This window comes from Fomitopsis serialis (genome assembly GCF_022376445.1).
Source record: "Fomitopsis serialis strain Sig1Antser10 chromosome Unknown B0H18scaffold_21, whole genome shotgun sequence".
In the NCBI taxonomy this organism is placed as follows: Eukaryota; Fungi; Basidiomycota; class Agaricomycetes; order Polyporales; family Fomitopsidaceae; genus Fomitopsis; species Fomitopsis serialis.
Window position 1 is genome coordinate 201,788 of NW_025954981.1, and position 20,299 is coordinate 222,086.

Consider the following 20,299-nt stretch of genomic DNA (forward strand, 5'->3'; position numbering starts at 1 on the left):
GATCACTGTGCGTACACCAAGGTCATGATACAATGTCGACGGCTTCGATGTCAAGGATTACTCACCTAGGGCGAAGTCGCCATGCCGTGCACGGTCTTGACGTGTCTCTTCCAGCCGTCTCCCCTGCTCAAGACGGTGTCGCAGCCCGGCACGTCGCACCTCACCTCCGTCGTCTTGAGGTGAGACGTGCCGATGTGCTTCGCGACGCTGCGCTTCTTGAGAGTCCCGCGGTGTCGGCAGTCCCTCCACAGGCAGCGGATCCTTTCGTCTGAGTTCTCCCATTCCGTGCGGTCGTCCATGAAGTGATGGTCCAAGAGATGTTTGGTGATGCCGGCAGTCGTAGTGTCCCAAAGGATTTCACGACAGCTATCGAAACGACATGCTTTGCCGTCGCAAGCGAGCTCTTGTTCGTGGACGTTGGGGTTCTAAGTGAACAAATTATGAGTTCCGGCCTCTGAGCCAGTTGACTCGGACGTACAATATGGCCAACGTGAGCGCGAGTTAGATTATCTTCTCCACTTGGAAACATGCTCAACGAGTTTTCCCCCGTCGTGAATAGAGATGTTGACGGGTGTGCGAGCATGAATGTGTGAACATCGTGCAAAATACGGTCGGCTTGGGGTGGTAACGCCGTGGACGAGCAGACAATGTCGGTGAACTGCTCAAGAGCCCGACGACGATCGCAAGGGTCGAGGATTGGGAAGGTGGAGGCGGACAACGAAGTCGCCATGCTGGGATGCTGCTGCAGAGCATTCCCCGCAGGTGGTAAAACCTCAGGGGAATAATACGAGTATGTAGCGCCGTGTAGGTCGACAAATAAATTTTCACGGAACATGCTACGTCCAGTCATGGTGAGTGCGCCACTCCGAGCGGATGTTGGAGAAAAGTACACACTCGAAGTTGGTAGGAATACGGTCCATCTTGCTCTGGGTGTCTTGTGGCCCTCTTCCACGGCGGTCCTATGCTGGGTGTGGCACATAGCAGCGTTCGGCGTGATATATAACCACAGCGGGAGGGGGGAGTGTCTCGACGGAGGAGCCTGTTTTGCCGTGGCCATCGCCGCGTAGCCGCACGTCCGTAATGTGGGCGGCAATCTCCGTCGGGCTCAGTGGATGGCAGCGGCCGGTTCAGGTAATGATGCTTGTAGGAAAGAAGGGCAGTAGAAGACGCAATCGTCTCGCGCGTTGCCAGACATTTAGTGGCGGTACTTGCCGGCTTCAATCATGAATATTCTCCGAGCGCGGGTGGGAGCCGAGAACTCGCCGTATACACGGGAGAACTCGTTTGTAGGCCTGCTCGGGCCTAGGAAGCATATGTATTGACAGACGACTGATACAAGGGGAGCGGTTGTTGCCACACTTCGAGGGGAGACCGGTGAGCTCAGAGTCAAGACATTCGTGTATGATAGGGAGCCTGGCTGGATCTTTCCGATGCACTTGTGCCCGGACATTACCGAGTATAGGTGATGACCCTGACGCCGATGATGGTGGTGCTAAGGAGTGGAGGGCCACGTAGCGAATTAAACGCCGTGTCAGTTCACAGAGGGACGTCAAATTCCAGGAGCCACTCGCCTATGCATTGACGTGCATCTTAACAATTTCATCTGGAAAGAGCCGATTGCATTGTCATGCCCTGCTTAGACCCAGCAGATACGCGGGGCAATTGCCAATGCAGACGCTGTTTTGGAATAGGCGCACCGTGATAATAGAGTGGTCCAGTGTGCATCACACAATCGCATGTGAAGAGCACGGAACTACCCGCGACAATAGTGCGACTAACGCGCGCGGCGCTACTAATATAGTAGGTCGAACGGAAAGCGCTAGGAGAATATCTGGCGAACACGCAGCCAGTGGTAGACGTCATTCCACGGCGTGAACTGACAAAGGGGGCGGTTCATGAGTCAGCGCTTCAGCGGGGACAGTTACTTACTATGCGCTGCATGCATAGTTTGCTATGATAGTATGTCCGAGACCTGGCGCTGACTCGTGCAGACTCGGGACTGTATCAGCTTCTGCGTCGTTGTTGACATGTCGACAAATTCGCTCACCAATTGTGATTCGAGAGATCCGGGGGTTGGGACGGACCGAATCACTCACTCATATCCATGCATCTTAAGCTTGTAGTCACGGTAAAGATTGCCGTCCAAATTGTCGGTCCTGCAGCGCCTTTGATGCGTTCAGAGGTGTGAATACGCATCCATCAGGTACTGGCACTTCAACGAATTACACAAGCTTGAGTTGATTCAGTCAAGACAACGGGACAACAGTCAACAGATCTAGATGCAGTCGGCCTCGGTTCGTCATTCAATGGGCCCGTCAGATTGGGCATTACAGTTTAAATTTGTTCAAATCGGAGGAGCGCGCTATGTAACTTGACTCGGAACTTCATGTCATCGTCAGATGCTGCTGGGCGCTACCGCGCTCCCGGCCGATGACTAATGACCCACCCTCCTCCTCCTCCTCAAGTTGGATGTGCACGTGTTCTGCCACGCCGCCGAATTGGCCGATCTGCAAGTAAGTACTCACTTGATTCTGGCTCACACCTACTAGTAAAGCTGTATATCACTAGTACTGAATGAAGACAGTCGAACTTTGCGTCCCTCTCTCAAGCTTGGCCTGCAGATACTCAGTCAACGGAGTCGTGTTCCGGAAACTACGCGCTGAAGAGGACGCCCGTCATGTTCATCAACCGTGACCGCCGTGTATATTGGTCTCCACCGAGTCGTCAACGCTTCAGCCGGCACAGATCGGGACCGCTGTAGCCTAGCCTTATGCGAAGGAGACGACCTACGTTCGGCGCTGCAAAGTTGCTAAGTCCGTTGCTCCCAAGCGTGGTCCGCCCTCGTACTACTAAGAGGCTGCGACCACGGTTATTGATGCGGTAGCATGACCCACAGGCACCTCCGCCACGGGCCCGCCGATTGAGATTCGACAGAAGATCTCGTATGTATGCCTCGGTTGTTTGATCGACTCGGATGTGCGCCCCTCGATCGTTGAGAATCAACGTCCGAGTCGCGGATTGGCCCTGCGGCTAGTGCGTTCGGTAATGGTTGACACTCTGCATGGAGGGTAGCTTACGTTTGGCAGTGGCATCCCTGGCGACTTGGCTTGCCAGTTGCCAGTATAGAGTTACCCACGGCTTGCCCTTTTGTACAGAGTGTACTGGCACGACATCCAGTATCGGAGAAGGCAAGGTACGCCTACAGGAACCACAAACGTAGAACCCAGTATTGCTGATATATGTGATTAATCATATTGGTTCAGCAGTGTCTTGAAACCTCGTTGTCGGAAGGAAGTCATGGCAGTGCCGAAAGTCGCTGCGCCGCATCAAAGCCGCGCCTCTCACATTCAACGTATTACCGGAGGCTCTGATACGATGGTAGCGGTCAGTTCGGACACAAAGCGACTGAATAGGTGTACCAGAGCTCACGCCGATGAATTCTAGAACGTTCAGATAGCTGGTACTGAAACAGATAGCCAGGCAAAGCCTATCGGCGCACGAGGTTCAGGAAGTTTCATTTCCGTTCGATGGGTGTAGGCCCATGCATATTCGTCTTTGCTGCAGATGCACCATGTGGCCACGGTCCGCGCAGTACACATAACGACTCCAAATAAGTGGGTCATCTGCCTAAGTAAGTTCGATGGTCCACTTCAGAAGCATTCCCCCCCACTCCAGTATCACCGTGCCCACCAGAAGCAAGTTCCCTATGTTATCTCTCGTCATGCTCCCGTCCAGGAGTACGAGGACACGTAACACTGGCAGATGCTGGTAGCTTTCGAATGCGCACCACTGGCAGCTCGAACGGATCGCCTTAGTCAATCGAAGCGTTTCTTCCGCCGGTAGCTACCTGATCGTTGGAAAGGGTCATACAGGGAGCTAGGGCATCTGGCGTCGATCTGACCTGTTTGCTGAGACTCTGATAGGCATGGGAAATCCACTACATAAGTAGCCAGACGCCGCCGAACATGCCAAATACTCCATGGATTACGTCTTCTCTGTATCTAGAAACCGCCCTGTCTGTGCGGTTTCGCAAGGTTCGCGCGAGCTTGTAGATCAATCATCTCGGTCAACCGCAACTCTTCGGGTGGGAATTTGATCTAGTACGGAGGGGCGTAAGGGCCCCAAGCACCGGACAATAATGGTATTTCCGCTGCAGTGATCTGCACAGCTCAGGCAGGTTGCCGTTATTGACTACGCGAAGAGCCCGGCTGCATCGGGACGTTTGTCAGTTCACGTGCGAATGATTGAGGGGAGCCACTCTCACTGAGACTTATATTAGCGGGCATGTGAAGCGGCCGCTCGCCTACGAGTCTGGCTTGTCTTCCACTCTGTATTGATTCTGGCTCACACCTACTAATGCTGTATATCAGTAATTAGTACTGAAAGAAGACAGTCGGGAAAACTGTGCGAACCACATTTATGTGTTGGCAGACTTGCGCCTTTACTACTATGAGAAGTAAGTTGCGGTTGGCGTCGTGCGGCTGAAGGTGCTGACCAGGTCCTATTCACTGAATACACTGCCCTCGTTGCTGTCAATGAGATTGACACCAATGAGAGCCGCACGGTCTGTACAAAATGGTAGGTGTGAACGGCAGTCTGGTTCCGAGGCTCTACCCTAAACATGTCGCAAACCGCCAGTGGGTCATGCATCTCGATCCACATGACAATTATAGGAGAAGGTCCCTATGATGGAGACATTCATCAGCGAACGAGAGAGCTTGAAGAAGGGGAGATGCACAGTAGCAGCGAAGAAGGGTACGGCGGGTCGTTGCGGCTATCCGTGTATGTCCACGCCTGAGTGTATGCCTCTCCATATATGTTGTCCCACTATGTCGTAGAGGTGGCGATCGGGAAGCTGTACAACGTCTCGGTCAAAGTGGCTGTCGAGTAGGGCCCCGTGTAGGTCGGCGCGATGATCGAGATCGTCTCGGTGGTTGTCGGGGTGTAGAGGACCGGGCACGAGGGGTCAGAGGTAGCCTATCAAGGGGCACTCAGTTCGCCGTGGAGATCTGAGGGACGAGGACGTACTCGGGCCTGTGGCGCTGCAGACACACCGAGGACGGCCAGTCCAGCGAATGCCGTGAGCGCGAGCGCTAGCATATTCACGGTGGGTGATGTAAAGCTACGACGCAGTGTCACAGAGCCATCCTCATGTCTTATGCCTCACGGAAGGCCAGCGCGACTGACCTGGTTCGATGAACTAACGCACGGAGGAGGCAACCATGTATACCGAGATGTATTCAGTCGCGGGAACAATCCACGCGCACTCCCGAAGTGATTTGGGTTGCAAATGGAATGACATGAGAGATATGCTCCCAGTCTAGCAAATACGTATGAGTTGCCCGGACACAGGTCAACAGACTATGAATCAGGGGACACTGCATACCTCGGCACGACGCTCAGTCGTAGGATTCAACGAAGGTGAGAGCCAGCTCACGCCTGTTCGTAACAGTAAGTCAACGCAGCATAGCCGCGCACCTAGACTCTGACGAGCACAAATGCTATGCAATCCATTCTCCAGCTCACGCGTAGCTGGACTGCAAAACCACAGAAGCATTGGCTTGCACACCTGCCTATGAAATAGTGCACTGACTCTGAATTGGCGAGCAAATCGCCGACGCAACGTGCTATCAACTGTCAGATACCAGTATCGCCACAAAAACGCACTCGTGAGATTCAACGCCGTAATTTCAAGAGAGTGCCGCAGATTAGAGGTATCCTGACCTTGTGCACATCCGATGTGGGGTTATATGCGAACAGACGCCACCCGAGCGAACGGAGCAGTTGATGATCGATGATGGCTCCCTTCTTCATACAGTCGTTTGCATAATGGTTGTCGCTTCGCGTTGACCAGCATAGGTGGAGCCGAGGCTCCACGCCCCACGGCACACATCGGCGGAACGACCACAGCATCTGGGCCCCTCGTCCGAAATGTTCGGGATACCTGGTATCTTGCTGAATACCCTCCATATTCTGTGGCGAGGATGCAGGCTAGGTGTCCTGGGTTTCGTGGCCGGCGTTGAGAAGAGACTATCATTGGCTACCCCGCACACTCTGTGCAAACAACGGGATTGACCAGCTCCGGTGGTGTGTCGGGGCCAGCCAAAGAAGGCCAAACAAATTTCTCGTCGCGCGCATGCGACAACCATTATGCAAACGACTGTAACTCGTTGCTGTTCAGCTGCTCGCCAGCTGGCATGTGGAGGTGACTTGAAGGGGTCCGGACTCCGAGTTAGCTATAGCGACCTGATGGTGGTTTGGACGGGTTTACCCTATAAGCACCGGCATCGCGGAACCCTTGCGTTGTAGCGATGATATGTAGGTGAATAGAGCCTAGTGTCGGTACTTGAGTCGCGGTAAGTATTGGAGAGGTAACATCATGGTGGAGGGCTCACTTGAACGGTGTGTGTGACTACCAAATGAGTGAGGTGTCACCGAGGGATGACCGTGATGGATTGTCACGGACGCGCTTGTGGCGAATGTGGCGAATGTGGCGCACAAGTTCAATTTACGACGCCGACTTACTTGGATCCACCGGCTCACAACTTTGCGAACAAACTGCCCACGAACGCTGCTAGAATCTAGTAACTCGTTGCACCTTATATCTGGCCCTTACCGCTTGGAAGAAGCAGTCGATAGCCCGGCGGGCCTTTACATAGCTTCGCCCGCGACGCGCGTGTGACGTGCGCTCGGCGACATCAGCTAGTCCAGATCTGACCCCTGAGCCGTATGGCCGTCGCAGATACCTCAGTCTGCTAGCCTCGAGCGACGGTGAGTGCTCTGTTCTTTCTATTCTGCGGCCTAATTCACTAACTTTCCATGCTCGTAAGTGTACTATTGTGGCTGGAAGGGCCTCACGTGCGTCCCAGTCAGAGCCGGGAGTCCAGAGTGGATCGTGAAGAGTCATCACGCAGATTCTGAGAGATAAGAACGCCAAGATCAGCCATCCTTGTCATCGTCTTCCAACGAAGCAGCGCTGTCGGCCCGTGTCGCAGAAAACAAGGCCGTCGCGATGCTCGGAGAACCCATGATGATAGAGGGCACCGCCCACAGCGTGGTCCGTGCTTCTAGTAGGGCTTTGATTATCGATAAGGCAGCGAGAACAAACAGCTACCCAAATCGATCACAAGGGCTGAGCCCGAAATGGCGGACAATAGGTGCGGCTGACTGTTTGTCAGGACCAAATATGGACCCACACGGAGGCGTATAAGGACCCGAGGTGAACGCCACTTCGTCCCCATTCCCTCTTGCCCTCCGACCACCATGTCGGACGCGCCTCCAGTTTTCCACCACCCGCCACTCGGCCTTCGCACGTAGTCGCATTCCGTGGATGGGGGAAGTCGGCCTTGACTACGATGCGCCACACCCTGGCTTTGGGGCCGGCCCGGGGTCCAGAGCACCGGCAGCCTAGGTACGTTTACTTATCGATGCGCAAAGCACTTACTAACGTATTCTGCACTCTCCTGCCTTTTTCCCACCTGCCATTTGCGCGACGCCACACATCTCCGTGCGACCGCCTCTCAGACGAGCGAACACGTCTCTTGGTGCGTGCCAGTGGCTGTCCTAGGTGTCGACAACAAAGTAAGTCAATGTTGAATCTTGTCATGCAATCACGACTGACCGCGATGATAGATAGCGTCCATCAAGACGACGAGTGCATCTGTGTGCGCCAAGACTTCCATCAATATGTGTGCCTCAAGACTATGCGACTTATGACCAACCTATGCAACAACAAATCCCTTACGGGTTCAACGAATTATGCCAGACGACGGCCCAAAGTCCCGCAAGGGCACACCCGTACGTTGCACAATTGGTGATGGGACCGTCCAGTCTACCGTCGTCCGCACGATAGCGGCGACGTAGGCCCGGCTACTCGCGTCGTCGGTAGCTGGAAGCAGCTGTACTGCAGACGTGCACCAAGGGTCAGGAGTGTCGCGAATACGCGCCTCCGCAGGGACACGGTGCACGGACTCTGTACGGGGACCGTTCCGCCGTTGACTGGTCCGAGACCCGACGCGTCGTCGGTAGACCACGAGGCTAGCCAGTTGTGGCGTGCGGGTGGGACGACGTGGCCTAACGTAAGTGCTCAACGTCGTCTCTGACTTCCAGCTCGACTCACCGTCATTGTAGGCCACGTCTCGACGTCGAGGATCCAATTGGTCCGCGGCGAGCGCATCCAAATCCTCTACCGCCTATCGGGCACAAACCACCCCTGGTATGTCGTATTTGCGCGAACGGGTCCAGCCTCCGGTTTGAGGTGGTTCATGCTCTGGCATGGGCTTCCGGAGGCACCGTACCGACGACGCCGTGCATCAGCGGAGACGGGGCGTTACGCTCACTGTCAACGAGATTATGCCGGGTCATTACGTCGAACATGTACGGGGACGTCTTCGCCGCCGGTGCACGCCCGCTTCGTCGGACTACCGTTGCTGGCTAGCGCACGACCATACTGGGGAGGGGCGTCGCTCATCAAATCAGGTGAGCGGCGCTCCTGGCGAGGGTGCAATGTGAGTCTTTGTCGCGGAGAGGTCGTAGACGATTGCTAATTTTGGTCTCGCAGGATCGCCCGAGCGAAAACTCCGGAATTCCGGATCCAAATCCTCGATCGCCCCAATCGGGCGGAAGACATCCCTGGTACGTCGTTTGTGTGCGAAAGGGTCCAGCCTCTGGCGCGAGGTGGCCTGCCCATGCGGCGGGCTGCCGGAGGCACCGTACCGCCGACGTAGAGCACCGATGGCAGCACGGCAGATAGATTGCCTGCAGTGGGCTCGCCCGTCATCATGGTACGGGGACGTCCCTGCCGTCAGTGCACGCTCGCATCGTCGGGCTACTGCATCGTGCTAGCGCACAAACGTACCAGGAAGAGGGGCGTCGCTGCAAAAGACAGAAAAAATAACATGAGCGGCGCCCCTGGCAAGGGTGCAACGTAAGTGCTCGTCACGATCATCGCAGAGTGTCTCTGACGTTGTCGCAGGAACACCCGAGCCAAACCTCAAGCTGTAGATACGTTCATCATAACTTATACATCTCACCGCTACTCCCCTCCGACATTCGTGCCCCAGACGCGCTGTCACTCGAGCTCGCCGACAATGCGAGCGATCCGCCGTCGGAGGTTCCGGGTCCTCTCGAGCGTCCGGCGGCCCGGGGGTTTTTAGTGGGTATAGCAAGCGGACCAGAGCACCACCAACATCTCGACGACGACACATTGGTGCGATGACGGTCTTGAGTCCTACACTGTTCTCTCTCGCGAGAGTTCGTGCGTAATTGCATTTTCCCCCGGGAGGAAACGAGCGTCGCCTCGTTGTAGCCTGGTATCGGGCCCTCCAACCAAAAAAAAAAAAGAGGCTGAACGCGTCACAGAGTTCCTCTTGATGTGAGGCGGTGAGTATCCGTACCAAGCTTGTTAAGGATGAACTCACTCGGCCTGTCGCAGATGCCCTCCGGCGCCCGCGCTGAGGGCCCGGAGTGTGGTCTACGTGTACTCTTGCTCATCAACGCCCTCATCCTTACAGTGTACATCCTACCAGTACGTCTTCGCCGATATCGCAGGCTAGCCTAGTACTCGGTCACTGACACTCGCGCAGACGGACTTCGTGGTTGCAAGAGCATGGCGTCCCAGACATGGACATGTACGTCCTCCGAACCGTCGTTTCCACTGTGTCTTCTCTTCAGCACAGCTTACACTCCGCCGCAGCGCGACGACCGTCCTCCTCTCCCGTTCGGTCCTCAACCTGCGCGAGGCCGCGTTCGGCTCGCCGATGTCCAGAGCACGTCCCAGTCTCCGAGTCAGCTGTCCGACCTGCGTTCTCGGGGCTGTCGGAAGTCCTGCGACGGACGGAGCTGTAGAGGACTTGGCGGGACGCCTTTGAGATGCGGCCGCACGGGTGGCTCAGGACGTGTACCATCGTACTGTCGCGTCGTAGCAGTCCCTTGTACGCATCGATGCTGGTCTTCTGCAGATATCGTGTTGCTCACAGTGCGCAGGTACAGACGGCGACGTGTAGCATGCCGCAAGGGATGCTTACAGTCCGTTCGTACGCGGAGGCGCACCACCTCGAGTCGAGTCCATGTACTACTGCCAACTTACAAGAAAGACGAGGCTATATATCACGATCTACAGTCTACCAGTGCACGACTCGCGCACATCAGAACACATACATATTGCACCACCCTCCGCTCCTCTTCCTCATCACGGTATTGGACCTACCCGCCACGCATCACTCATGAACTTCAAGGGCCTCTTCCGGCGTAGGCCACTCCTTGCTCGCGCGCTCCGCGACCGGGCTCTCCGCCTCCGCCTCCTCCTCGTCGCTTCCCTTCTTCCCATTGACGAGCCCGTGCTTCGTCACGTCCGCGTACGAGGTCTCCTCCTGTTCCGGCGGCGGTGCGTTCTCGCCAATGTGCTGCAGCTCCACGTCCTTCCCGCGCTCACCAGGCCTCACGCTCCAGTACCCTGTCGCAGAGCGGTTCTGTGAGCGTCGGGTGTCAAAGGAGAGAGAAGAACGAGACGCACCGAGAGCGCCGCCGAACCACGCGCCTAGGACACACGCCCAGGTGCCGAGAAGGAGGAGGGCGAGGAGGAATGGGACGAGCAGAGGCGCGACGAAGGTGAGGAGGTCTTCGGGGTGGTAGAAGTCTTCTTGCGCGGCGATCACGTAGAGCGGCTTCCCCTCCGGTGACGCGTACGGGAGCTCGCGCAGCGTGACGTGCGTGATCAGCCTGTACCGATATCCTCCGTTCAGCACGCTGGTGGGTATCCGAGGAAGGACGAGGGTGCGCACCTGGACTCCGCGGAAGGCATAAACACGTTCCACCGGACGTGGAAGCGCTGCACAATCTCGGCGTATATCTCCTTCCGCGGCTCGTCGTACACGACCTTCTTCACCTGCACGTGCAGGTACGGGCTCAACACGCGGTACCACTGGTACACGCGCAGGATCGTCTCGCGGCTCGAGGAGGTCGCGATGCCGGTCGGTGTGAGCAGGCGAACAACAAAGACAGGGAGCTTGTTCAAGTATGGAAGAGAGAGGGGGTAGGAGTAGTGCACAGGCGAGGCCTGCGAAGGGGGAAAGACGGTGGGGGGCTTGCTGGAGGGGGTACGGAGCAGAGGGGGTGGCGGAAGGAGGCGTCGGGGGCGAAGTACCTGTAAAGTTAGACAGATAATTGGTGTCTAATCAGCCGTAGGGAGTGAAGTAAAGCAGAGGGATGCGTACCGGTAGATGGCGGCCCTTTGGATCTCCGGGTTGAGTGAAGCGGTGATGGCGAGGATTACATCCTCAATTTCCGCTGCTGGATTTTCCATGTTTCAACTTGATTAAGTTGTCAGAAATGTTACGCTGCGTAAGATACGGGTGAAGGAAGGAGAGTAGACGGAGGCGGAGGCAGGAGGCGGGCGTCGTGAGGAAGGTGAGAACGAGGTGACGTCACGCGTCGCAGCACCGGTGACGCGTATGTAAGCATGTGATTTCCCATTCCAGAACCACTCACATTTAAACTGAGAACGGAAAATCGCCACACCATGATAACCTCATTAACATAAGTAGGTGCACAGATAGCACGAATTAGATGCGAATGCGAAGAACAATGCCATGAGCAGCATTAATCGCCGGGTATGCTCGGTGCATACGCACCGTACGAAGGTTGCGCGACCACGTGACCGCATACGTCCAACCAGTGGCAGGACGCGCGCGCCGCGCCTGTAACGCTGAGGTTTACCGGAATCCAGACTCTGATGTATTCAGAAACTCAGAATCCTCGCATACAATGGCTAATAAAGGAAGATTCACTGCGGAGAGCTGCATTATATAACGAATAGCACCGCTCACGAGCTGCTAATTCAATGCTGAGTCCTACTAGTACTTACCGAGACGATGGTTCGTGACTAACGCGCAACATCCAACTTGAATATTTGGACCTCTTGAAGCCTTGAGACTGTGAAGGCCAGAACCTGGAGGAGCTGCGGCATCCATTCATCGCCCGGACGGGTGATCATTCTCTTACTGCAGAATAGTTACTTCTTTATCTGGCACCGTGCCTTTCTTTTCAGTCACCGATTGCTCGACTTCCAGCTGTCACGGTACTTCTCGCTCACCACCCTGCGTTGCTCACTCGCCACGCGTCACGTTTCGGTCTCGAACGTCGTTGTCCACCTACATGACTATAATGTGTCATTATCTGTTCCTTTTTCGCTCTCGATGTTCCAGAATTCTTCGCCCACCCCATATGTACTTATAGCGAGCCCGGCTGCTTGTTCCCTTGTCGTACCTTTCCCCTCAACGTCAACCTCCACGCATATTTTCTTGCTCGCGTCCGCTCCCGGCAGCTCCCTTGCTCTCGACCAGCAGGCCTCAAGGTTAGTGTCAAGCTCGTGCCTTACTAGTACTTCATATGCCGCATAGTCGGAAGTCTGAAATACGATTGATGCCGTGTTGCCCTTCTCAATGTCATTTCGCCCGCGGCCGATATGCTGCATGATCTGACAGGGTCGAACTCAAGTCGAACTGGGGCGACCTCCCGGGACACGGTCTCCGAGTCGGCGATCAAACCGCCAACAGAAGGCATCGGGCTGCCCATCTACGATCTGAGATAGCGGGAGCCAATCTCCACGCCAAGTCACGGCCCTCCTCAGGCTGTTGTCATGAGGCCGTTCAGTATGTAACTCACTTGCAGCCCGCACCAGCAATTGTACTGTCTGACACCCCCTTAGATCATTGAACAGTATGTCGACCACAACTGCGAGCAGCGTACTCTCACGCGCAAAGAGTCTCGCCACCTCCCGCCTGTTCTCATCGACCGCCACGACCGCAGGACCCTCAGCGCATCGCGCCCTCATATTCCGACAGCACGGCGCGCTCAATGAAGCCCTCTCCACCCAAACCTTCCGCGCCCTACCACCGCCGAGCCCAGGGCTCGTCAACGTACGCGTGCGGCTCGCGCCCGTGAACCCGAGCGACGTGAACGTCGTCGAGGGTGTCTATCCGAACAAGCCCACGCCAGAAACACTTCTCACCCCCGAGTCGCACGGTGATCAAGCGTTCAGCGTTACGGGCGGCGAGCCCGTGCAGGGTGCGTCCGAGGAGGGAGGAGTGTACGTTCCTGGGAACGAGGGCGTGGCGGAGGTCACGGCAGTGGGCGAGGGCGTGGGTGGGCTGAAGGTCGGGGACTGGGTTGTGTTCGCGAAGACGCAACCGGGGACATGGGCGAGTGCGCGGCAGGTGGGTGAGCGGGATGTGATCAGGGTGGACAAGGGCGCGGGCGAGGTCTCAGCGGCGATGTTGTCTGTGAGTGTGCGCAAGTCGCGTGCGATGGCCGGTGTGAGCTGAGGTGTTTGGATGCGTACAGGTGAACCCTACTACGGCGCTGTGTATGCTGCGAGACTTTGTGCAGCTCAAGGAGGGCGACTGGATCGTGCAGAATGGTGCGCCCGGCGCTAACTGTGTGGTATGGATCTGACGGGCTGCTCCACGTGCGGCGACATAGGTGCTAACAGCGCGGTGCGTTTCTCCCTAACATCCAATATCTAACGTCTATCCATGCCTGGTGAATTGTCATTCGTGCACAGGTCGGCCAGCTCGTCATCCAAATTGCGGCTCAAAAGGGCATCCGCACACTCAACTTCATCCGCAAGCGGTGCGTCCCTTCTCCAATCTGCGGCTCACACGTACTTACCGACTGGATCCAGACCAGAGCAGGATCTCAACGCACTTCAAGAACACCTCACCGCGCTCGGGGCGACACACACGCACACGTACGACGAGCTCACCGACCGAGCCTTCGTCGCGCACTACAAGGATCTCACCTCCCGCCAGCCGCCGCGCCTCCTCCTGAACTGCGTGTCGGGCCCGGAGACGACGGGGCTGCTCCGCCTGCTCGGGCGGGACGCGCAGCTGGTGTCGTACGGCGCGATGTCGAAGAAGCCGCTAGGGCTCCCGACGGGCGCGCTGATCTTCCGAGGGCTCGTCGCGCGGGGGTTCTGGATGAGCCGCTGGTATGAGGAGCATGCGCGGGAGGAGCGGGAGGCGCTGTTGCGGGAGCTCGTGGGGATGAAGGTGCGTGGAGGTGCGGGTGTCGTGGGTGGGCGGTGCTGATGACGCGGTGATGTGCAGTTGCGGGAGCCGAAGCATAGCGTATTTACGGTGCAGGGCGGGTGGAGCGACGAGGAGGCGGGGAAGAGGGTGAGGGAGGTGTTGGGCACCGCGGGTAGAGGTGCGGGCGGAGAGAAGGTGCTGTTGAGGGTTGAGGATCCGGTGGCCTGAGGGTATTTGACACGGGCCATGCGAAGGTGTGTGTACCTTTCCTTGGAACCAAGTGCGGATATGAAGTCTTAATGTTCCCTGTCGGTGGGTAACTTACGTGCTAAAAGGCTGAACTAGAGGTTTAACATAGTCTCTTTAGGACACAGACCCCTCGGAGCCCGGATTCGAGCGCTTTGGTCGGTTCAACGTGTATGATGACATCCGATTTCACTCTGTTGCGTTGAACACTACCGATGGCCACCAGCTCAAGGCACAGCATTGCCTGGACCACACAACGGAGCCAACGTGTGTATCAGTCTTCCTTCTACGATTCAACAAGTCCTCCGTGGTATTTATAGCACGTCGAGCTGTGGCTCGCTACACGAGTGTGGCCCAGGAAGCGTTGCGGCAGAAGATACCCCAGTGCGCGTAGACTGTCCGAATATAAACCGTGAGTCAATACAGTCCTTCTGGTCCTCGTTTCAGATTACCTCCTTCTGTGCATTCCACTCAACTCGTGGCGTGTGCCGCTGAGATCATGACGCGCCCGCTATATTACCCCCGGCCTGCCCATCACAGATAAGGGTGTCTCGTTCGTGCAGGGAAGTGTATGTGCGGTCGTCCTTGTGCGTTGTGGATTGTATGCCGGTCTCAGTGAGCGGAAGGGCGTGTGCTGCAGGTTGTAAGTTAGGTTGCGGCGATTTCATCAGTAATTTTGACATGCCGCCACCAACTGACGCTTAGACCACAGATTGAATTGCGAGCCACTGCAAGGATGCGAATGGACTTTCCTGAGCAAAGACCTAAGTGTCGTAGTCCCCCAAATTGCTATGGACTCCTCTGCACCCACGATGCATATAGAGGATCGCGGTTTGCTGGACGATATTCCCTCAGCGCAGCAGCCTACTACCCGAACATCTCTCCAGTCCCCAGTCCCCTCTCGCCATGTCCCTTACGGTCCTTGACGAAGCAATCACTGGCAGTGCGCAGCCGTACAACGCTGACTACCTGCATAGTATAGTAAAGCGGCTCGTCAATGGTGCACCAGTGATCGTCATCGCACAGGTGAATGTCGCTTGTTCGGACGGCTGTGATGATTGCTGATGCTGTGGTATGTGTACTAGAGCAACGACGGCATCGAGGCTGGCACGCGAACCGAGTCGCCAGATTCGCCCACTAACATACAGTCGATCCCCATCGAGCGAATGCTGCCCGGAGATGGCGTTCCCGGAGAAGAAATCAGGATAGTGAAGGAAGCTTCGGAGTCGATGAGTGCGCTCGAAGAGTGCAAAGAAGAGGTTGACCGATTAAAAGTCATGCTTGACGACCTGATGTGCGTTGTGCTCATTGTATCACTCCGTAGTTCATGAGCTGACCATAGTGTCACAGCAAACACGACTGGGAGCGAGAGAAGTTGCAGGGTCTCCTGGACGCGATGTCAACGGTGCAAAGAGAAACCAACACAGGGCTCGAACTGTCCAGGAAGATCACCAGGTCTCACATCTTGTTCTGCCACCAAATGGCGAGCACACAGTAATGCCGCAAAAGTCGAGGAAGACGGGCATGTCGCGCGAGACGCGGACGTCGTCGCCACAGGACAGAGCGTCCGCGAATCATTCTCCGAGTTCTGCCATCACATCGACGCCTTGCAGAGTGCGTTGCATGACGTAGCTGAGCAGATCGATAGTATACGAGAGAAGGGAAAACACTGGTTTCTTCATCTGCGCTGGCACATCGTATGGGCGAAGATACGGGAGTCCCTCCCCGAAATCCTGAGAGCGGTCGTGCAACTCATCTCCCACATCGGGAAGATCCTAGCCCTCGTTCACCCGGTCGCTAACGTCATCACTGCCCTTGCCGACGCTGTTCATGCACACCTCAGTAACACCAACGCTAAGAGCGCGCCACACGGTAAGTGGTGGACTCGTTCAAGTCACTGCGTATCAAGTCAATCTCGCTCATGCCGCTTTACAGGCGTGGAGGAGACTACCCACGAAGTACCCCATCACAATAAACAGCTACAATGAGATGAAGGAGATCCTGAATTTCATCCGCGAGAAGATGCCAATGCATGTCACGGAAGTACAAGACATGTTGAGGGACTGCTACACAAAGATGGAGCATCCGATGCTCAAAGTCGAAGATCAACTGGGTACGCATTACGTCCGCATGATGCCAGAGGACGCGGAGAGAGCAGCCGGCGTGTGGAGACAAATGGGAGACCGCCTGGACGAGGTGTTTAGATCCCACTGCCAGGAGACGTCGGGTGCGGATTCTCCTCGCTGCTAGTGCTCGGGCGGTGGTGGTTGCTACTGACGCTGAACCGGTAATGCAATCACGTTTGCATTACTGTCCTGCACCCGCAACACAAAGGGTTTTCCCATTTTAACCTGCTAGACTTAGTTTCATACATCTTGAGCACACCCTTAAATATTTCAAGGCCAGAAGGAGGGCGGGAACATGTCGTCTGCACGTCTGCAAATGAGCGACTGTGTTCGCCCGCCAAAACTGGCGCTGCAGAATAGGCGCTGAAATCGCACCTTTCGATTTTTCCAGGCTATACCGGCATATCAATGTATAGAATACCTGTAGTTAGCGCAAAAGGGTGTATACATGAAAGGCCTGTACTTACCGGTGACTGCTCGCTCATGTATGAGCGAGGCGCCGTCATGTATGAACGAGGCGCCGTCGGTCGCTACCCGATATAGCAGCGGCGCCGGGGTAGCCCGGTCCCTTCGCCCGCGGCGGGGCAGCACCACTGGCGCGCGATGCGAGCTGCCCGATATGGATGAACATCGGGGTCAGTGGCATCTGAGATCAGGTACATACGATCCCGCCCTGCCTGCTACGTGGCGTCAGTTTCGGCCATGCCGGGGAGCCCGCAACGAGCCGAGCGAGCGGTGAGCGCTTCCGCTTGCCGTTTGCGACCTCCACCAGCCTCCACTCCACCGTCCCACGTCGGTCACCGACGTTGTTAGAGAACAGCGCGCATGGCAACAGCGAGCATGCAGAGATTGGCCCTGCATGCAGATATAGCCGACGCTAGCAACGAGGTGAGTGCAGACACACACAGGAGCGAGCGAGCTGACCTTGTTTACAGGGCGGCGACGTGGAGTACAACGCGCGTGTCGACCGCGAGGGCGTAGGGCTTATGCCTCGCATGCAAACGCAGCCCACGGACGGATCACATGGACGCGAGGGCAGGCGAGCGAGCAGGCTGAGGGGCGGGTAGGCCGACTGGCGGGCAGGCCGACGGGCATGCAGGCCGACGGGCGGGCCGGCAGACGGACAAGCGAGCGGACGGGTGGGCAAGCGGATGGATAGGAGAGCGAGCAGACGGGAAAGTGAGTAGGCGACAGCACACGCCCACCGCGAGCGTGCTAGGCGAATGCCCAGCACGCAGACACAGCCGACGGATGCACACGCAGGCGGGAAAACGGGTTCATGGGCAGGCGAGCGGGCGGACGAGCGGGAGGGGCAGGCGGACGGGCAGGAGAGCAAACGGGCGGGAGAGCGAACGGGCGGGAGAGCGAACGGGCGGGAGGGCGGACGGGCGGGAGAGCGGACGGGCGGGAGAGCGGACGGGCGGACGGGCGGACGTGCGGACGGGCGGACGTGCGGACAAGTGGGCGAGCTGCGAGCAGGCAAGGAGATGAGCAAACAAGGAGACGAGTGGGTGGGCGAGTAGAAGAGAAGGTGAGCGGGAAAGTGGGTGGGTGGGCGAGTGAGAGGGCAGGCGGGCCAGAGGGAAAGCGAGCGAGAGGGAAAGCGAGTGAGAGGGAAAGCGGCGGGCGGGCCGTGGGCACAGAGTGCGGATGAGCATTACACGCACGGCGACCGCGAGCGTGCAGGGCGAATGCCCAGCACGCAAGCACGGCCGACGAACAGAAGGCGGGCGCGTGAGTGAACAGCGAGTGAGCGCGACGGTGGGCAGGGCCGGGGCACGCAACACACGCCAACCGTGAGTGCGCCAGGCGACTGCCCTACCGCCCCTGCACGTAGACACGGCCAAGATGTTAGTAAATAGAGACATTGTAATGGTAGTAATAACATGTTCTATGCATATACAGCAGCCATCGCGGCCAATCCACCCGAAGTAGACGATTCATGGCTCGCAACTCAGAGAACCACTACACTAGTGTAGAAAGACATCCCTACCGAATACAAGAACAGCTTTTGTGTTGTACTGCACCTCCATATTTGTATTCCTCCGGTATATGTAACTAGGCATGTATCTAGTCCCTATTGTAGCATAAAAGACATGCATACATAGTGCAAAAACGACCCGAACACGAGTCGGCGATATGTTGCAGCTCTCAGTGGGACCTTTAAACGTGTTCTGATTGGCCAGGAACAGCCCGACGACATCGGGGTTGCCCAATCTGGTGAGGCAACAAATAGACGCAAACGTTGGTTTTACGGGGGCGCCCACAAAGCTCACTCACTGCGTCCACAGCTCTACCTCTACCCACCCCAGACCAGCCCTTGGACTAGCAAAAACAGCGGCACATTGACCAGCACGAACGGCGCGTCCGCAGGTACAAATGGGCCATGTCAGCAGGGATGAATAGGGCCGTGTCAGTGGGTAGTACTACCAGTGGGTACGAACGGCGGCAGGTCAACAAACACGAATGGTGCGTCGGTGGGTACGAACGGCAGCACATCGATCAGTAGAGTCGCCGCGGGCTACACGGGCGGTGCCATGCGTGCCGCGATCATCGACGGCGTCGACTGCAGCTCGTACATCCCTTCCTCCTCTTCCCAAACATTGCCGCTAACATGTCGATTTGTCGCAAGGATGACCATCTCAGCCTCCATGGGAGGCTGCGTGCGTATTGCAGCTGGTTCCTCCAGAGCCTGCAAGCCATTGTACACGTCCGTGAGTCCGAGGTCGGCGGGCGCAGTGCGGATTCTGTCGAACATGGCCTGCGTCGGCGCGGGCTTGGTGGAGGTGAATGAGGCTTACCTGCCATCACAGCTGTGGTACGTAACGCTCGCCATCCAAAATCTCCAGCTCTTTGCCATCCCGCGCACGGAGTCGCTCGCCTGCGCAAGCGCGACCTGACCTCTGCACGGCTCTATAGTATATACGTTCTTCACAAGCCCATGACTGCTGCACGACCTCACCAACATGCACACCCTCGTGCTCACCACGGGTATGCTCGGCTGCAGGACACCGCAGATTCTTGAGAGTGTCGTGGATGTCGTGGAGGAGCGCAAGCGTGGGACGGAGCATATGGAGGATGTTGAGCTTGCGGGGATGCTCGCGAGGGATTTTTTTGGTGCCCATCCTGGAGCACAGCACACTGTACATCATTGATACTTATACTAATATATATTGTTTCTACTATTGCGCTGTTTGTTAGGGTGTGACGAATTGTCAGGGCCTGAAACATACCAAACTGTAATCGGGAGGGCTGCCGCTTTATGACTCGCCTTCGCACAACACTGGAATTAGTAAATAGCATTGCAAAGAACAAAAGTTAATCTAGTGTTTGTCACAGAGCGCAACATACAGCGTGTATGTCATGGAGCACGACATACACACTATATACGGCACCATGCCTAGCCCTAGAACATGTCAGATCTCACTGATCGTACATCACGATCGTTTTCGCCCGATGGCGCGAAGAGCGCGCGACAGCACCTATTTTGGGTAGGCGGCGGCGGCGGCGCCGCGAGCTGTCCCCAGCACCGGGTGACCTAAGCTGTCCCCAAAGGGCAGCTGCCTCTTTGGGTAGTGAGCACGGCGCCTCGCTTATACATGAGCGAGTGGCGGCTCATGTATGAGGAGCAGCCCCCGGTAAGTACAGGCCTTTCATGTATACACAGGCCCCCGGCAACTACCCTTGATCTTTGTCCGCGTCAAGGGCCCCGATTTGCCCTTGTCCACCCAATGTTTTCGCGGTCACTCACCCAATATCGGACAAGGTTGGTCACCCTGTCACGTCACGTGCCGTTTGTCACGCGTATCTGTCACGTTATTTTCGCCTCTCGTCTGTGAACCCAGGCGCACCGAAAACTTGCATCCCTACACTGTTTTGAGCAGTGCAAATGCACGGTCT

The 20,299-nt window shown here is 56.6% G+C and overlaps 7 protein-coding genes across 7 annotated transcripts; 3 read left to right on the forward strand and 4 right to left on the reverse strand.

Moving 5' to 3' along the window:
• Window positions 1-65: 65 nt before the first annotated feature.
• B0H18DRAFT_1117560 (uncharacterized protein) lies at window positions 66-920 on the reverse strand (the record flags this gene model as incomplete). Its single annotated transcript, XM_048033605.1, has 3 exons — window positions 66-425; window positions 479-836; window positions 895-920. 3 exons carry the CDS (start codon window positions 918-920, stop codon window positions 66-68), a joined length of 744 nt encoding a protein of 247 aa, XP_047895230.1.
• Window positions 921-4,744: 3,824 nt separating this feature from the next.
• Window positions 4,745-5,259, reverse strand: B0H18DRAFT_222116 (uncharacterized protein). Its single transcript, XM_048037190.1, has 3 exons — window positions 5,188-5,259; window positions 5,029-5,122; window positions 4,745-4,977 (listed from the first exon to the last, which is right to left on the reverse strand). Exons 2-3 carry the CDS (start codon window positions 5,098-5,100, stop codon window positions 4,828-4,830), a joined length of 222 nt encoding a protein of 73 aa, XP_047895231.1. The 5' UTR covers window positions 5,101-5,122; window positions 5,188-5,259; the 3' UTR covers window positions 4,745-4,827.
• A 2,096-nt stretch (window positions 5,260-7,355) lies between these two features.
• On the forward strand, window positions 7,356-8,726 carry B0H18DRAFT_953684 (uncharacterized protein; the record flags this gene model as incomplete). The annotated part of the gene is made up of 9 exons (XM_048042204.1): window positions 7,356-7,411; window positions 7,525-7,544; window positions 7,568-7,581; window positions 7,633-7,688; window positions 7,889-8,078; window positions 8,131-8,215; window positions 8,245-8,478; window positions 8,561-8,634; window positions 8,664-8,726. The coding sequence occupies 9 exons, from the start codon at window positions 7,356-7,358 to the stop codon at window positions 8,724-8,726; spliced, it is 792 nt and encodes a 263-aa protein (XP_047895232.1).
• A 1,152-nt stretch (window positions 8,727-9,878) lies between these two features.
• Window positions 9,879-11,463, reverse strand: B0H18DRAFT_998265 (uncharacterized protein). The gene is made up of 5 exons (XM_048045490.1): window positions 11,214-11,463; window positions 10,782-11,087; window positions 10,514-10,719; window positions 10,115-10,453; window positions 9,879-9,899 (listed from the first exon to the last, which is right to left on the reverse strand). The coding sequence occupies exons 1-4, from the start codon at window positions 11,300-11,302 to the stop codon at window positions 10,218-10,220; spliced, it is 837 nt and encodes a 278-aa protein (XP_047895233.1). The 5' UTR covers window positions 11,303-11,463; the 3' UTR covers window positions 9,879-9,899; window positions 10,115-10,217.
• Window positions 11,464-12,719: 1,256 nt separating this feature from the next.
• B0H18DRAFT_953686 (uncharacterized protein) lies at window positions 12,720-14,255 on the forward strand (the record flags this gene model as incomplete). The annotated part of the gene is made up of 6 exons (XM_048042205.1): window positions 12,720-13,280; window positions 13,342-13,417; window positions 13,480-13,493; window positions 13,562-13,629; window positions 13,682-14,048; window positions 14,106-14,255. The coding sequence occupies 6 exons, from the start codon at window positions 12,720-12,722 to the stop codon at window positions 14,253-14,255; spliced, it is 1,236 nt and encodes a 411-aa protein (XP_047895234.1).
• A 924-nt stretch (window positions 14,256-15,179) lies between these two features.
• B0H18DRAFT_1117564 (uncharacterized protein) lies at window positions 15,180-16,523 on the forward strand (the record flags this gene model as incomplete). Its single annotated transcript, XM_048033606.1, has 5 exons — window positions 15,180-15,299; window positions 15,359-15,567; window positions 15,624-15,710; window positions 15,769-16,145; window positions 16,183-16,523. 5 exons carry the CDS (start codon window positions 15,180-15,182, stop codon window positions 16,521-16,523), a joined length of 1,134 nt encoding a protein of 377 aa, XP_047895235.1.
• A 2,397-nt stretch (window positions 16,524-18,920) lies between these two features.
• B0H18DRAFT_1117566 (uncharacterized protein) lies at window positions 18,921-19,524 on the reverse strand (the record flags this gene model as incomplete). The annotated part of the gene is made up of 3 exons (XM_048033607.1): window positions 18,921-19,175; window positions 19,227-19,312; window positions 19,374-19,524. 3 exons carry the CDS (start codon window positions 19,522-19,524, stop codon window positions 18,921-18,923), a joined length of 492 nt encoding a protein of 163 aa, XP_047895236.1.
• Window positions 19,525-20,299: the final 775 nt, after the last annotated feature.

Coding starts and splice junctions, on each gene's coding strand:
- B0H18DRAFT_222116 (XM_048037190.1), bottom strand. CDS start 5,100: ATGCTAGCGCTCGCGCTCACGGCATTCGCTGGACTGGCCGTCCTCGGT. Junction 4,978..5,028: donor CTGCAGCGCCACAGGCCCGA/GTACGTCCTCGT, acceptor GCCCCTTGATAG/GCTACCTCTGACCCCTCGTG.
- B0H18DRAFT_998265 (XM_048045490.1), bottom strand. CDS start 11,302: ATGGAAAATCCAGCAGCGGAAATTGAGGATGTAATCCTCGCCATCACC. Junction 11,088..11,213: donor CAAAGGGCCGCCATCTACCG/GTACGCATCCCT, acceptor TACCCCCTCCAG/CAAGCCCCCCACCGTCTTTC. Junction 10,454..10,513: donor GTGGTTCGGCGGCGCTCTCG/GTGCGTCTCGTT, acceptor GCTCTGCGACAG/GGTACTGGAGCGTGAGGCCT.